A 16,730-nucleotide genomic window follows, 5' to 3' on the forward strand; every position below is an offset into this window, starting at 1 on the left:
AAAAAACATTACATGAAAAAAAATCCATTCACAAAAAACAAGTAAAAAAGTAACTCAGAGTTGGACAATATGTGAATCTAAATGAAGCCTCTATCATCACTTTCAAACGATGAAACTAAGTTGTTACTAAGTTGTTATTTGTACCACAAGATGGCTGCAGAGTGCAAAACGTCAAATGAGCCTCCAGCGAGCAGCACAGCTCCATGCACATGATGTCAGGGGCTTAAATACAGAACAGAGTCCAGTTCACCTTTACAAAAACACAATCACGTTGTTGCTGTCAGCCCTGGCCTGTCGCACGTATCTCAAACCTTCTCTCATCCACAAAGAATGAGTCATTTCCTTGAATTTCTTTCAAAAATACTTTTGCTCTGCTCGGTCCATAGATCCCCTACCTGGGCTTCTGCTCCTGTGAGGAGCAGGGAGACACGGGGGTGTGGCAGCTAGTGGACCCTCCCATCCTCCCCCTCACACACGGACCAAACCACAGCTTCGACTGGAGGGAGACGCTCCTGCAAGAATGACGTCCGTCTGATCCGAACTCCACAGAACCCGATCACACTGTCCTCCCACAGACGGCAGCGCCCCCACAATACTGAAACCTTTCTCCGTCAGCCTCTCCACACAGCTGCTGGGTCAGCAGTGACGGGTGAAGAAGCTTCCCGCTTGAACATGAGGAGCCGAGGCCCAGCCGGTGAATGGTTGCCGGCGAACTGAATGCATCCCTCTGAGGCCACACTCAGATTTCATTGTATTATTGTGTTTCCTGTAAGAATGAGGGTGAGTGGGTGTTCGCTGCGCTGTGTGGGAGAGCGCTCACTGAAATCCAGCCGCTCACTTCAGTCTCAGGAAATGTTGTGAAATAAGCATGTTTTATAACAGTGTGCTCTGAAAATCATTTGCACCAACAGTGGGCGACAGTAGGTAATATATGTGATAGAAAGGAAAAGTGTGCAAGTTTAGCTGCCTTCCCTTATTTTCCACTGACTCAGGATGACTCAGCTTTTATTTTGAAGTTTATTTTCACTGAGAAAATGTCTAAAAGGTTTTTAGCTCCCTGAATAGAAGCTGAACATCACTAAACTCAAACTGGTTTACTTGCCTAAACGTTGAGTTACCGTTAATCATTAGCTGGGTCCACCACAGCGAGCAGTGCATCCAGATGTCATCATCATCATCGTCGTTACTGACAGGTGTAGAGCTACTCAGATGTAATGGATTACAATTAATGGACTGTAGATGTGTACACAGCATTAACATTATGCAAACATGAGAAATGTTGCATGTTGAACCAGCTGTACTGTGCTGTGTCAGCTCTTACACAGGAGATCATCTGAAAACAAAGTGTGTCTCCATCCCTCGTCCATCCAAGACTTTTATTTCCTGGTGTGTAATGAACCATCAGGCCTCAGAGGTCGGCAGAGTGTCCAAACGTACACAGGTATTTGTTCCAATGAAGCGCTTTCTCTGAGTTTTGGCCTCATGCACATGTAAACAGAGTTTCAGCTCACTGGAAACTTTTGAGCTGTTGGAAACTCCAGCCAGGGTGAAGTGGTTCAGTGGCCTCATCAGTGTTGTGAAGTATTTGAGTTTGTACTTCGACTGAATGGATGTTATATTGTTCGACATTATATTTAAAAGGACACAGTGGGACAGTAATAATACGATTGTGTGGTGAGCAGTCACGTTTTCCTGCCTCGCTTTTCTGTAACTAAGCAACCAAACAGAATATGCAGTCTGCTTCCCGTGTGAATGGCCTCGTCATTTACCTTTTCAGCTGCGTCAGTGTCATGTGGACAGATAATATTCCCTGTGTCGTGTGGACAGAGACCGTTTTAAAAACTACCTGTGTACGTGTGGACGAGGCCTCGCTGTGTTAGAAGGAGGCAGCTGCAGGTTGATTCTGGGTCAGTCTTAACAAAATGTTTGGATCATTTGTGTCCACAACATCTGATTTCCATTTGAGTTTGTGCTTATTTCACAAAGTTGACTGGGACAGTCGAGGATTTGTGATGACAGTGGAGCGTTCCTGCACAGACGCCAGCAGCACCGTTCATGTGAAGAAGTACACATGTGGACTGTGCTCAGCTCGAAGCACGGGGCTCCTGACCGAGACAACAACAGATCCCTTTGTCTGCTCTTCAGTGTCTGAGGGGAAACACATCAGCGCTGGCTTCAGGTCCTCACCGGGGACTCTCCTGATGCTCCCCACACAATGTGGCCCCACATGTTCCTCTGATTCGGTGCCACATGTAGCAGACCCCGTACAGCGGTGTCTTGTACATGTCGTGTCTGTAAAACTGAAATCAGCACAACCTGCACTATCGACAATCATACTGTAGCTTCTTGATTCTGGTCCAGCACATTTTTAGTGTGTGAAATGTTGTTAATGTTGTTTTAGGTTCAGAGTAGCTGTAAATAATCCTATTTTAACAAAAGTCTTCCAGTTGCATTTTTTTTATTTATTTGTAAACTTTTCTTTCAGATGTTACGAGCAAAAAAGTATTTAAAAAAAGAGCATCATCACTTTCAACAGCATGCATGAACTTCTGCTCTGTATCTCAGGTGTTGACTGCATTTAAAACACATATATGCAGCTTTGAAATGTTTCATTGAGTGACTGTGTTGAATTAAAGCGATGTCTCCTGATGAACTGACTCGTAGCTACAGAAGAGGACGCTGTGAGCTGCGTCGCAAAGTTCGCTCGGTTGCACGTCACGCGTGGAGCTCGTTAAGAAATCCTAAAAGTTGCATGTTTTGAACTTATCAGAAAACAGTTCTCATCAGAGCCTCATTTATGAATCCTTCTCATTTCTTTTCAGAGATATTTCATCGCTTGGAGAAATAATACATCTGTCTGTCTCTGACAGCAGGTGCTTTCTATTCGTCAATACAATTCTCTCATAACATTTAAGTCACGTTTCAGCAAGGTTTTACCCCAAAAGTCACCGATCTTATCAACTTACACCAGTTCTGTTGTAACGGGGAGCGTCCATCACGACTCATCAGATCCTGTATTTGTTTCACTGACAGAGTTCTGGAGTCACTTCAGCCAACAGATTAAAGATAAATTGTGAGATACAAGCTGCCTTTCTTAACCCCTAATGTGTCACTTAATATGTCACAACAAGGTGTTTTAGTTTGATATTTGGCCCGATGCCCCTCAGTGAAATGATAACGATTTGTCAGATTCTTCACCTTTATAGGATTTTACAGACGACAGTGTAACATTTGAGCTTCCAGCCCCGACCATGATGTCAGAGGAAAATGTCCGCTGTGTGAATTTTGCTGAGAAGACCGCAACAAGTAACATGAATGAAAATGGTGCTTGATTAAAAAATCATCTTTTGCAAAAGTTTGATGAAGAAGTGACAACACTTGTCAGAGCCCAGTCATACCAACAGCGTGTCCTGGTGAGAAACAGTCTGATATCAACCTTCTGATCAAACGGTCTGCAAGAACATTGTGAGCACTTCAGGCTACCATGTGCTTTATATGTAAATAATGACATGAGGAGATAACAAGCCATGTGAACACACCCTTAATTCAGTAACTGCATCTCAAGTTGATTAGCTCCTAACTGGATCTCCTCACTGAAGCATGATTGAAACAAATCTTCCTGTTAGTGAAGGAAACAGCTGCCGTTCAGGATCCTCACCTTCAGGGAGGCACATTGGAAACCAACATTTGATTGAATGCTCACCATCGTCTCTGTGATGTGCAAACCATCACCGGTAGTATTGTTTGACCCAGCGAAATGGCCGTATTGCTGTGTTGCTACAGAAATGTGAAAGGTTTGTGCAGCGTCCTGGAGCAGAACATGTTGTGTTTCTATCAAATGAATCATTCATTTGTGGAGTGAAGCAACTGGAGAGGAGAGCCATGAGACAGAAACAGGAAGAAGCCATGTTGTTCCTTTATTTATTGTCTAGCATATCAAATGTGTGCAGCTTTTAACTTGGAGCTACTTCTTTAGAAACCAGTGTGTGTTGATTTGTAATTTATGAGGAGCTGTGACTTCATTTGATTTTGTGTTGTGGAGCGTTGGGTTTCTGAAGGACAAAGCTCCAAGATTTTCATGAGAAAGCAACATGTCATCATATGATTTGTGGTTTCATTCTGATTGAACATGAAATAAAAGCATAATTTCTCTGCAGCAATAACATTATAAAACAACAGTCGTGCAAAGCGGCACAGCAAATCATGTAAAGCAGTACAGACCCAATAAACCTGGACATCCTGTTCCTGTTGTGTTTGGTGAGTGAATCCAGAATGAGGCTAACGTAAAGTCAGCCGAGTTAGTTCTGTGTCTTACACTGAGGTTGTTTTAGCTGAAGGACTGTTGTTGTCATTGAAGTGGCTGCTTCTTTATATTTAAATACACATTTAAAGAGAAATGATAGTAAATATGTAAGCAAACAGTGACTGAGACTGACTGAATGAGACTATCAGAGCAATAATCTGGCTTTTTCCCAAAGGAGCTGAACTTCCTGTATGTTCCATCAGTTTGATACGGCTGCATTTACTGCGTTTCTTCATTATAAGTTACAGTCAAACTGTTTGCATTGACTTTATTAACATGTACTGACTGGCTCTTTAGCGGCTGCTCTTAACTTACGCATTCATTGAAATTTGTTGCATACATTTTCATGAATGTTGCGTTTTGGGCAAAATAAAGAAAGAATAAAAACAGAGCAATAGTTTGCACATCTATTTCATGAGCCAGGAGCGTAGGAGAGGGACGAGTAAAACAAAAGTCTCCCAACGCTGCGGAACTTGAAAAAAGTACAGACAAAAAAAATAAATAAATCAAAAATTGTTTTGACTGAGGAAGCTCTAGTCCAAGTTATAAAGCGTGTTTTGGATAAAATATAAAAATCAATACAGCCTGAATAAATGTATGAATTTATGGTTGAATCTAAAAAAGCATTTCAAAGGTCTGTGATGTGCTGCTGTCTGCTGTTTCCTGTTAGCAGGCCCATCCATCATGTCCACAAACATACTCGTCTACAAGTGACAATCTTTAGCAGGTTTACCAGAGTTTAAAAATAAAATGCATATACACACTATACACTGTACACACTACTGTAGACAATATTGTGATATATACAATATACACATGCTTTGCACCTGCTAAACAGCAGCATGTTAGCACACAGACATTAGCAGCTCTAAACACTGGTGCCTGACTGCAGCTGCTAGTCGTAGACTACATGTTAGCTGTATGTGGTTGTATTACTGAGGATGAACACTTACAGTGTTCCTCTGTGTAAATCCACTGTAAAGTGTGTGAGCTGTCTGCTGATAGATGATGATGATACCACACAGGACAAAAACTTTACTGACGTTTGTTGACATCAGAGCTTTAATTTGACGTGATGTTCACAGAGAAACAAAGACACGTGTTGATACCAACTCGATATTTTGTCATTAACAGCAATATGAGCACTGAGATAAAGAATCTAAACAGAGGAACAGTCTACGTTCAGACAGACAGACATTAAAGCTGAAAAACAAATATGGCTAACGTTATCTCTCATTGTCTCAGGAGGTTTAAATTAAGTATAATATACAATACAGGAAATTCAATATGATATGCATCACCCTGACTGTACAGTGGGTAACCTGATACAGAATGAAGATCTAAACAGGCATTGTTCTATGTAAGGCAGATACATTAACTCAGATGGCACTTTGACAGAAGCTAAAGGAAGATGAACGATGGCATTCAAGACGTTTGCCTTCGTTTCATTAAGGTAGAAGATGTATTGCTTTTGGAAACCCTTCAGTTTGATATGAGGAGCACAGCATGACAGCAAATACAACTGTTTTCATTCTCTGAATATATACAAAAAAGTGTAAACTGCTAAAACTCTGAATGCTGTGGATGAAGTACAGAAGTGTGCACTGCATTCACCAAAGTATATATTCTCTTTGACTTCTGTATCTCTTAATTATGACATCCATATGTCTCAATGGTGAAAAGAAGATATCAGCACATCTATATGTCTCATACTGAGGAGATAAAGATCTCATAATTATAGATTGCATAGTGTAATTACTATACTAAACTATAATATTACAGAAGTCTTAATTATGAGAGTATCTGCTGCTGACGAGATCTTTATCTTGTATTTATTAGAGAACTATGTTTTAATTATCAGATACAGGAGTCAAATATTGAATGCTTCAGTAGAAATACACCACAACATACACCAACCATCTGCATTAATCAGTTCGTAATGGCCATTAATCAAGTTTGGAGCTAATGTGTTGAGAATAGCAGTTGTAATACACTGTTTGCAGAAAATATGTGATTTTTTCAGTTAAATAAGGTCTTAATGGCTACTTTACATCTCTAACACAAAAGTAATTCACCCTATAGGCAGCTTATGAAGCCAGTGAGCAGAGCTGCTGCTGTCGCTTATACCTTTTAAATAGTAATTACACTGATGTACATCAACAACTTTAGCATTTACACTGTATTTAAAACTCTGAAGCTGACAGCTGATAGCTAACGTGGTGCTGTAGTGCTGTATCTGCAGGGATACGATATGAGCAAAGCATAAACAGGACAGACTGTGGCCCAGTGCACATCTAAAATCAGAGCAGATGACTGAGAACAGATGCAGCGACAGCTCCAGTGTTAAACAAGTCATCTCAAGTCATGTAGTGGAACGATTCTTCATAAGGGCTCAGTACAACTGTAGCTTTACCAGCTGTGCCTTCAGCTTATCATCGTGTATATTAAATCCATCCTCTCTCCGTCACTAGCACACCGTTAAAAGCAGTAAACCAACCAACATGAGCTGAATGAAGGCTGTGCAGAACATTTTATTTTTCAGGAGGCCAACATGATAAAACATGACACTATAACACTGAACAAAATGGACAAGGCCACATCAAGTACTTGTGAACTTGAAGGAGCTGGAGAGAGAGTCTATGTTGACTCTTGTCCAAGGACTGAATCCACATTTATATTTACATTTCACATCATATTTAGCCCCATTTCATTGCAGTGTTGCTGCTCCCAACCAGAAAATGTGCCCACATGCTTGTAAACTCATCTTTGGTACCATCAAAAGCCAAATGAGGACGCGCTGCGACAGGAGCTGTGGGTTAAACTCCTCTTTTGAAACTATAAAGGATGTTGATGAAACAAACATCCTCGATTATAAGAAAATATTTGACAATGCTGAACATTAGCGACATTACATGTAATATACTGATACTCATAATATACTGCTATACTTTAAAAACAAAAAAACATGAGGAAATGGGCCAGTAGTGGTTCTGTAAGTGCTGTGACTATGTTTGAAGGCCGTTTTGTGTTTGTCACTGATAATCCCAGTAAGGCGGTTTCTACGTGGCTCAGGAGATGGTTCCCCGAGGTCATGTATGTAACAACAGGCTGGAACCAAGAGTGCTACAGACTGCGGTGACCCTGAACAAGCTGATGACGATCAGTTTAGCAGCATTGTACCACACTGAGCACAACTTTGGTCCAAGTAGTGTTTGAAATCCTCTCAAATTTACCTGCTGTTGACTGAGCTCACCTGGTGGAACGGGAAGTCAACATTCTCTTTCTCAAGCATCATGAAAATGGGGAACATAAAAAAGGAATTCAAGTTTTTACTTGACACAAGGTTGTGACTGACTCCTGCACTCGAGGACCCGGTCACCTCTGGAGCCTGGGCCCTCAGCCAGGCCCGATTATCTGGCGTCGTTGAGCTGCCTGGCCACCGTCAGGATCTCCTTGGCTCCTTTGCTCAGCAGTAAGTTGGCCAGGTCGACCCCCAGCCGCTCGGCCCCGTTCTGGGCTTCACCAGAGATCTTGCTGGCTGTGACACCCACTCGCTGGACACGCTCGTCCACCTCCTCTGGGCTCTGTCACATTGTCAGTGTAAAGTTTGGTATGAGAGCCGACACGCTAACAAAATACACAGAACTTCACACTTATCACACGTTCCATCCAGTCCCTTAATGTTTGTGGCATCAACAAGCAGCAATTAAATATGTGGCAACAGCCTTCAATGTGACCAGAGGCCAACACACTGGAAAACACACAGCTGTTACCTTGTCAGCAGCAGCAGCAGCAACGCTCGTCTGCATGGTTTCCTTCAGGCTGTCCGACCCGTCCAGGCTGTACACCGCCCCCGTCAGGTAGAGCTGGAACAACGTCAAAACAGTTCAACTTTTACAGTGACAGATGAAACACAGGCTGCCTTATTTACAAATTCACATAGCTGAAATGTGTGAATGGATTAGTGAAAGTGGAGCACAGACATTAAATGGCAACTGGCAACAGACAGACACTATTTGTTCCGAGGGAAATTTAGACATCCAGCAGCGGCATACAACTTAACTCAGAGCTAACGATTAATTAGCTAGCTACTGTAGCTATAGTTGGTAAAATCTGCCAGTGACAGTTTTCTTTTCTGTGATTTCCTCTGTTGGAAATCAAAGAGCCACTGTTTCAAGAAGCACTGTTATCACATGTCATAACATTGTGCCACCCAGGTGTTGTGTCTTCATCACAGGAAGTGAATGCTGTCAGGTGTGTGTGTGTGTGGGTGTGTGTGTGTGTGTGTATGTGTGTGTGTGTCTGCCACTACTAAGCCTTCCTACCTGAGAGTCCTTCACTTCAGTATGTACAGCCACTGGCACACTGCAGCCACCCTCCTATAAATGACAGTTAGATTGAATAAATGGGAATTTCCATTTTCATACAATGTGAAAATGAGTCAATGAATGTGTGTGGGTGTGTGTGTGTGTGTGTGTGTGTGTGTGTGTGTGTGTACCAGGTGTCTGAGGAAAGCTCTCTCAGCTATGCAGCGCAGCACAGTTTCAGGGTGATGGAGGACAGACACCATCTCCAAGATGTCTGTATCTCTGGCCCGAACCTCCACTGCTAGAGCCCCCTGACAACACACACACATGGATTTATTTCACCCAAGAGCTTTAAACACACTCATGCATGTAGTGTGGTGTTATTAGCCGTTATTTAACCTTATCTTCTAAGTATTAGTCATATTTTCAAAGCCGCTGTTCTTACCTGTCCAACAGCGTACATGCAGTCTTCCGGCCCCAGGATCTATCAGTGGGAACAGACAGATTGACTGAGATGAGAAATGTAAGCCTCAGACTTCACAGAGAGGACTTCAGATGATCATCAACTGTACCTGGCTGATCCGGTTGTCCCAGCCCATTCTCTTGAGGCCTGCAGCAGCCAGGATAATGGCAGCAAAGTCCTCCTTGTCATCAAGCTTCTTTAAACGCGTGTTCAGGTTCCCACGCTACAGACGACAGCTAAGGAAGATTTCAGAGACAAATATCCAATCTGGCTCACTAGCACCCTCCCCTGAGAGCAAAGTGCTCTAAATGCAAAAAAAATGTAAATCATTCCCGTCTCATTTGAGCTGTCAACACGCCCTGACCGACATCACAACACCTTCTGAAAGGATACAATATCTTTGAACTCGAGGTGAGGGAACCTCTTCTTCAGCTGAGCAGCCCGGCGCAGTGAACTGGTGCCGATCACACTACACAGACAAACAATATGAAGTTATCCAGACTGGTGATATCAGTGGAAAACCAACACTAGTCTGATTTGCTGTTTGACTGTACCTGTTTTCTGGCAGAGTCTCCAGAGTTTTACCCACATGTTTTGGGTGAAGGACCACTGCATCATGGGGGTTTTCTCTCCTAAAAGCAGCAAGAGGCAAAGAACAGTGAGTGGTGACAGCTGGATGTATGACAACCACAACAGATCTGCACAACAGCTCCACTAAGGACCACGAAGGACCTGTGATCTCCACTCCACTTCAGTGACGATGTTTTTAACTAGGCCAGGACTTTGTCACTAAGCTCTCCTGCCTTTTCTGTCCCGCAGATACTTTTTCATTTCCCATCAATGACGGAAAAAAGCTATAAAGACGGAATAAAGACAACTTGTTATTTCTGTTGCTAGGGGTCGCTTTATTAAAACAAAAGATGTTTGACAACTGTTGTCGGTGCAGATCCAGACCTTCTGGAGGAATAAACACCTGGAGTCACATCAGATTCTGTTCTGATCCGGAGCCGTTTACTGACGGGAGGAGAGCTCAGAGATTACTTTGAAACTTTTGGTGTTAAAACGTGGATTTATCTTCACTCCTGTTTATCAGCCTGACTGCAGCAGTGATCCGGAGGTGACCTCCATTGTCGGGTGTTTCTGTTCTGTAATGTTGCTGACTTCACTCAGAGCTTCACCTGGATTCAAACACTCAGTGCGTGCCGTTGCTCGCTAGTTTATGGCAAATGTACAGTAAAGTAATCTGGCTCTTTGGGGCAAATAAACACAATAAAGACTACAGGTAGGTGGTGAACAGACCATTAAACAACCACAGACGAGAAAATGTTTTCTCGCATTATGTTCAGTCTCGTTCTCAGACTTCCCTCCTCCCTCTCTGACTCTCTCCTGAAGTTATATGTTTTTATCGTTGTGTGTAATCTCCAGGCTTTATAATGTATCATGTTCCCCTTCACTACTTGGTGGTCTCTCTATGATGTGGGACTGTAAAATGTGACTCGCTGCCTCTTTATTAGAGTATCAACAACATGATGAGTTTATACAGATAAACTGTGGTACTGCACTCACTTCAACACAGCCCCGATGGTGAATCCTGGAGGCAGAGTGGTGGGGAGGTCTTTCAGTGAGTGAACAACCAGATCGACCCTGTGGGACAAACAGGAACAAGGTCCATATATACATGCTGCATTGTGTCTCATGGTATATAATACAGCCATTCAGTGGTGTGAATGATCCTCAGGGCAGCTACAGAACAGAACCAGCTGCTACATCTGAGGCTGTGGAGGAAGTCAAAGGGTTTCCCTCTGAATGGATTTCTACAGTGGTGCCATTATGGATGTTTAAGACAGGTCTGGGAAATGGCAGATATCTACAAATTATTCAAAAGTCTAACATAGCCTGGGACCTGTCTGCTGTAAACATGCTTTAAATCCATATATGTTGAGTATTAGCACAAAATAGTTGTAAGTGACAGCTACAGAGCAGAAGTCTGGCCCTGTTAGTGAAAACCTAGCAGTTTAAGTCAGTTGGTGAAACAATGGTATGAAGCCAGAGTGGTGTCAGCCACAGATGACACCGGTGACACTCACTCATTCCTCTCCAGAGCATTCTCCAACTCTTTGGTGAACAAACTCTTCTCTCCAATCTGTATTTAAAACAAGAAAAAGAAACAGTGATTTTTATTTTCATAGTTACTTTACATTTATCATACAATAATCCTACAATGAGCAGTGAGTATGAACTGAAACTTAATGGTGAGCCACTGATCAAAAGCAAGCTCCCATTGTACTGCTGTCTTGTTAAAATGCCAAATGGAGCAGAGCAGTAAGAGTGTGATAATAGTCTGCAGAAGCTGATTTAGATACTGACTGCTGCTAAATTCTTACACTGCTTGTTTTATTGGATTATTTTAGGCTAATAAACTAAATTAAATCCCTAAATTGTTAGTCAAGACAAACTCATCTGTCATAACGCAGCCTCTGATCTGCTGCCTCACCTTTGACAAAGCTGTGTCGAGGATTTTGTCTCCGGTCGTTGACATGCCAACTGAAAGAAGAAGACAGAGATTCAGTCGTATGATAAACCAGTAACATACTAATATGGATTCAGTTATTAGATAGCTATTCACGTGAGAGATATCAGCCACACAATGATTTAACCTGTTGGTTACAAACCATTAATTATGTGAAGCCAGATTAAATTTTTTATTTTTTTTCTGTCCAATCAGCCTGTCAGTGATTTTAGCCTTTAAAGATTCTTTACAAATCATAGCCTTAGCCTTAGCCATAGTGTATCATAGCCTGACCCATGGTGGATGTTTGAGGCTGCTGCTGGTAACTGGGAGGACTAGACGTTAAAGACATGAAACTCCCACAATTTTAAACATTAGTGTGTTTACAGGTGTGGGGGAGTACTACTGCATATGTGAAGAAAGTAGTATAAAGCCTGTTGAGGCTCCAGAGGAAGCTACATCTAGTCTGATAAACTGACTCTAGTGATGTCACTCAGATGCTAAGTTGCATTGTGGGTAATGTAGGCACCAGGTTTTAAATAGAAGTCCACTGATCAATCGTAACACTCCTCTAACACTGTTGGTTCCATTATGGACAGTTTATAAACAAATGATAAAGCAGAACAGAGATATCACCTTTTTATTCCACACATTCTTCTTCCTTTTCAAAACCTGGTGTCTACATTACCCACAATGCAACTTAGCCTCTGAGTGACATCACTGGAGGCAGTTTATCAGATTACATGCAGCTTCCTCTGAACTCCCAAACAGCTGTAAACACATTAAGTATGTAAAACTGATGGAGTTTAAAGACCTGCACAGGTGTTTCTCACTTATTCAGTCCATTTCTGATCTCTGCTCAGGTTAAAGTTGGGTCAGAGCTCTGCTGAGATTGTGTGATGTCACTAGGTGTCATGAACCAATAAGAATGATTCAGGTGTAACATGTCCGGCCCTGACAGGTGGACTAAAACTAATGGAAGGGTCAGACAGATGTCAATCAAGCACATCTCCCCCCCAGCGGTCCTCACAAAAACTCCAATCAGGCAGAAGAATGAGTGAAATCCTCTGTGTGGATGTGATGGCAACTTCAAAATTAATCTTAACAAGAAAACACTAAATTATCATTTAACTCAACCCTCGTTTGCACATCGGCGATTATGGAGTAGACGTATATGAAGATGCCAGCTAGAAAATCAGACAGATAGAAAATGATGTCACACAGCTACGAGGCTGGGACGATCCTCACCTATTTCCAAGTGGATGTCTGGGTACAGTTCTTTCAACGTAGCTGCCACGCTGTCAGTCTGGATGCGAGCCAGCTGGGAGAGAGGAACACAGCAACGTTTGACTTGACTGAATTAATTTGGTAATTGAAAAAGTTTCAAAGGCCCGTCCACAGAGCCAGAGAGCATCAAGTGAGTATAATGCTCACTGGTATCAGGGGGAGGAACAGTTATCTTAAAAAGGCATTGTTGAGCCAGAACTATGTTATCTCTGCGAGGAGCGCTCCAGACGTTTTACTCCTCTGTATCTAAACCAGAGTGGAGAAACGGAGCACCAGATTCAAATACACATTTAACTGACACACTGAGGCTCTGAAGGGCTCATGTTCACATTCAAATTACAGCTAAAAGGTGAAACTAAGACAAAAAGTTCACTAAACCAATCAGTCAGAAGCATGCAGTGTCTCTGAAATATATCAAAAGTCAGCAAGCATAGTTAAAACCATGATCTAATAATGGTAGTACTGTACCTGGCTCTTGCGCGTTCCGATCCGGATGACTCGACTAACCTTCCCATTTCCTTCCTGTAAGGACAAAACACAAATCAGCCAAACAAGTTTTAACTCAATTTTTGCCAACACCCCCTCAACATCTTCTTACTGATGTCTTCCCCACCTCTATAACCAGCTCATAAATGAACCATTTTCTCTGCTCGCCTCACCCTGATGTACTTGTAAGGTCCTTCCTCCATAATTCTGTGTGTCTGCACTGAGCGTCTGCACTGTAGAGGCTATTGTGTCCGATGTGTGGCTGGGACTGCCTGCTGTGTATTGGTAAGGAGCTGAGCTGAGGTCATATAGCCTCTTGATACTGAACAGTGGTCTTTTTTACTGGACACCCCCCTCTCCTGCAGGAGCTCCACCCCAAGATATCTCTGGTTCCAAAAGATAAGTGTGCCAATTCATTGAGTCCGTTATACGAGGCAGGGAGGGGCAGCTCAGTGGGCTCTGGTGTGTGAGGTGTGGTCTCAGGGTTTTTGATACGTAGAGGGTGGTGTGTGGTGATGAACTTTCCTCCGTTAAAACACTTTATTTCTGAATGATAATGATCAGCCACCAAAAGTAGGGCTGTCATGGATTAGAAGACAGAACAATACACACAAAATGAACATTTTAACCAGAATTGTCACCGCTGTTTCACTGATGGAGCGATAAATAAACACACTGCAAACCAAAGGACATATTTACCTTTATACAAACCGCAGCCTTGCAGCTACGCATGCAACCAAAATCCTGGGCAAAAATGATTACTGTTTACTGTACTGGAGTCACTTTAGCTTACATTTTGTTAAGACACAAATATTTCAAAAGATTTTCATTTTTACTGCAAATGATTATCAAATATCAGTTTTCTATTAATCAGTATCGGCCCTTAAATAGCTGTATCAGTTAACCCCTGATTGTAATGACTTGAAAGAAGCAGGATCCCTTTTATGTAATTCAAAATAAATCAGGATATCAGAACAGGACTGAACATTATCGAGCCCTTTCAAGTCAAGGATCTTCACAACTAGCTTGATTCGCAATTAATATCCAGATCATGGAAATTCACCACGATCATTATCCTGAATGATTTTATACGTGTCTGTTGAAAGTGCAGGTGACAAAAACACTGTCATGAAAAGAGCCTAAGACAATAGAAGCATCCCTGACAAAATTCAATGGCATTCTGCTATAATAAAATATAAAATAACTCCAATTATAACATTTTCCAATGAGTGTCTAATACAGCCACTAACATATATCTAATAGTACATAACATTATAGTAGAGTAATACTAATGCATTACATTAATAAACATCTTGTTGTAATGCAGCTACCATGTTCTTTAAACCTTGTACTGTGAACTTCTGCGTGTTAAAACCACTCACAACCCTGCACACAACTGTCCAGCTTCTTCATTTAAATAACAGTCACACTGCAACTATATTCATTTTTTATGTGAATCAATTTACAATTAATTAGGTTTTTATCTTTCTGTCAGCACTGGGCACAGTGATGATCCACACACACAGCTATTGTGTCAAAATAGCCACTGAAGAGAAATTTTTTGTCGACCTGTTGTCTCTGTGTTCTTTGAGAACTACATTCATAAATCTATTGATTTAATGTTGCTCTGCCAGGCGTCAGTTACTACATCATCCCAGAGACTCAGTGTGGTTTCCCAGCTGTCAGCAGCTGTCACTCTTCTGTTCGGCACACATGGAGCAGAACAAACAGAACTCTATCTCATAGAAACTCTTAAAAACTTCTTTGGTTGCTTGTTTCGCAAACAGATCAGTTAAATTACAGACTCCATCCAAAATCACATGTGACGCTGGTGGGCGGGAGCAGGCAGTGCTGCCCGGTGCTAACTGGAATTTGCTAAAGGCTATAAAAGTAAAAAGAGGAAAACACCAAGTGGTTCTGTTCGTTTCTGAGCCGAACGCTAATATACGTTCGCCTCGTTAAAGGTTATGTGGTGTGATGTGTCTCGAGGTTCCGCTGGCTCACACTTTGGGTTTTAAAGTTGAGCAGGTGATGAGGAACACAGTTTTATCTCCACCTTTGAGTAACTCGTTGTGGGAACTGTTGACAAAACGTTTACGCAGCATCTTATCGTTGTTTGCTAGCAACCGGGTCGAGAACCCGGTCCAGACGCTTAACTTAGTAACCCTGAAACCCCTCTCATAACTGCTCTCTGTCAACACTTGACACCGCCCACCTTTGTAACCGTCCAATGGAGAGCGGAGCACTGAAACAGACAAACGGCTCGACCAATCACAGCGCTCCAAACTACGGCACATACGGAAGTGGCCGCCCACGAGCACTGGAGGTGCTCCATGCACGGTGCTAACACAGCCTCAGCACCGGGTCACTTTGAATCAAACCTACCGATGAACTTGCTTCCTCCGACATGTCGGTGATCCCGCTCACTCTGCCAACAGGCCTCAGGTCAGCGGCGTGTTGTTCTGGACTCAGAGGCCATTAAAAAACATGAAATCCTTGAAAACAGTGAGCGCGCCCGTCTCGTGCGGCTCCCCTATGAATGAACGCGGAAGCTGTGATGTCATTGGACCGGTTAGAGGTCATTTCCTGGTTCCGTCTGCCAGTTTCCTCTATCGGACAGTCTACAGGCAGTCTGCTGTGTCTGACGCTTCTCTGTCTATTACTGTAACAGCTGCAGTTAAGTAAAATAATATAATAATAAAAAACGTAATTATATGTGAAGAGATAGTGGAACAACTGAGTGAAGACGTTCTGAACTGCTTCCACACACACGGAGGCAGATGACAGGGATTACTACTGTAATCTGTCAGCTGTGACCTGATGATGTGGCCTCACCTACCAGTGTACCAACCAGTGTACGTCATGTGTCACACCTCATTCTTTAATACTACCATGAGAAGATGTTGCCAGAAGGACAGGTTGAGACATCTCTGGAGGGAGTGGAGGCAGACATCATGAACTACAGCTGGACCTGCAGCCCTTGATCTCTGAGATATTCAATGCTCACAAAAAGTCAGGGATATTCAGCTTTCGGGTGAATTTCAGGATGAACCTAAAATCCACTAAGACCTTTACAGGTACAATGCTCCAGCTCATCGAGGTCGCATCATTAGGGATGGATGCTGGAGACTGGGGTACGTCAGATGGAGTGGCCTGCACTTTCTCCAGACCTGAATCCCATAGAAAACCTATGGGATCAGCTGAGTCGCCGTGTTGGGGCTCATAACTCTGCACCCCAGAACCTCAATGACCTGAGGGCCGCCCTTCAAGAAGAGTGGGATGCCATGCCTCAGCAGACAATAACTGGACTTGTGGACATTGACATTTTTTGTTGTGGTATACCCACCACTGTTGTTGGCTTTTGTTTCAAATTAT

The 16,730-nt window shown here is 42.6% G+C and overlaps 2 protein-coding genes across 4 annotated transcripts in view; one reads left to right on the forward strand and one right to left on the reverse strand.

Moving 5' to 3' along the window:
- The window catches only part of ubash3bb (ubiquitin associated and SH3 domain containing Bb), a 44,327-nt gene extending 40,083 nt beyond the window's left edge, over positions 1-4,244 (forward strand). For both annotated transcript variants that reach the window (XM_084351469.1, XM_084351470.1), the window contains exon 14: positions 387-4,244. In XM_084351469.1, the coding sequence (XP_084207595.1) occupies positions 387-524 (138 nt within the window). In that variant the 3' untranslated portion in view covers positions 525-4,244. The remainder of the gene's footprint in view (positions 1-386) is intronic.
- A 2,570-nt stretch (positions 4,245-6,814) lies between these two features.
- On the reverse strand, positions 6,815-15,894 carry LOC311256523 (porphobilinogen deaminase-like). 2 transcript variants are annotated; one of them, XM_084351643.1, is made up of 14 exons: positions 15,741-15,894; positions 13,338-13,391; positions 12,831-12,903; positions 11,568-11,617; positions 11,161-11,216; positions 10,640-10,717; positions 9,628-9,705; positions 9,467-9,542; positions 9,183-9,296; positions 9,056-9,094; positions 8,802-8,921; positions 8,629-8,682; positions 8,077-8,169; positions 6,815-7,887 (listed from the first exon to the last, which is right to left on the reverse strand). In XM_084351643.1, the coding sequence occupies exons 1-14, from the start codon at positions 15,762-15,764 to the stop codon at positions 7,714-7,716; spliced, it is 1,083 nt and encodes a 360-aa protein (XP_084207769.1). In that variant the 5' UTR covers positions 15,765-15,894; the 3' UTR covers positions 6,815-7,713. The 2 variants fall into 2 exon arrangements, with proteins under 2 accessions (XP_084207769.1, XP_084207768.1); XM_084351642.1 differs by lacking the exon at positions 15,741-15,894 and adding an exon at positions 13,529-13,641.
- Between the last annotated feature and the right edge of the window lie 836 nt (positions 15,895-16,730).

This window comes from Pagrus pagrus (assembly GCF_965226575.1).
Source record: "Pagrus pagrus genome assembly, chromosome: 4".
Lineage (NCBI taxonomy): Eukaryota > Metazoa > Chordata > Actinopteri > Spariformes > Sparidae > Pagrus > Pagrus pagrus.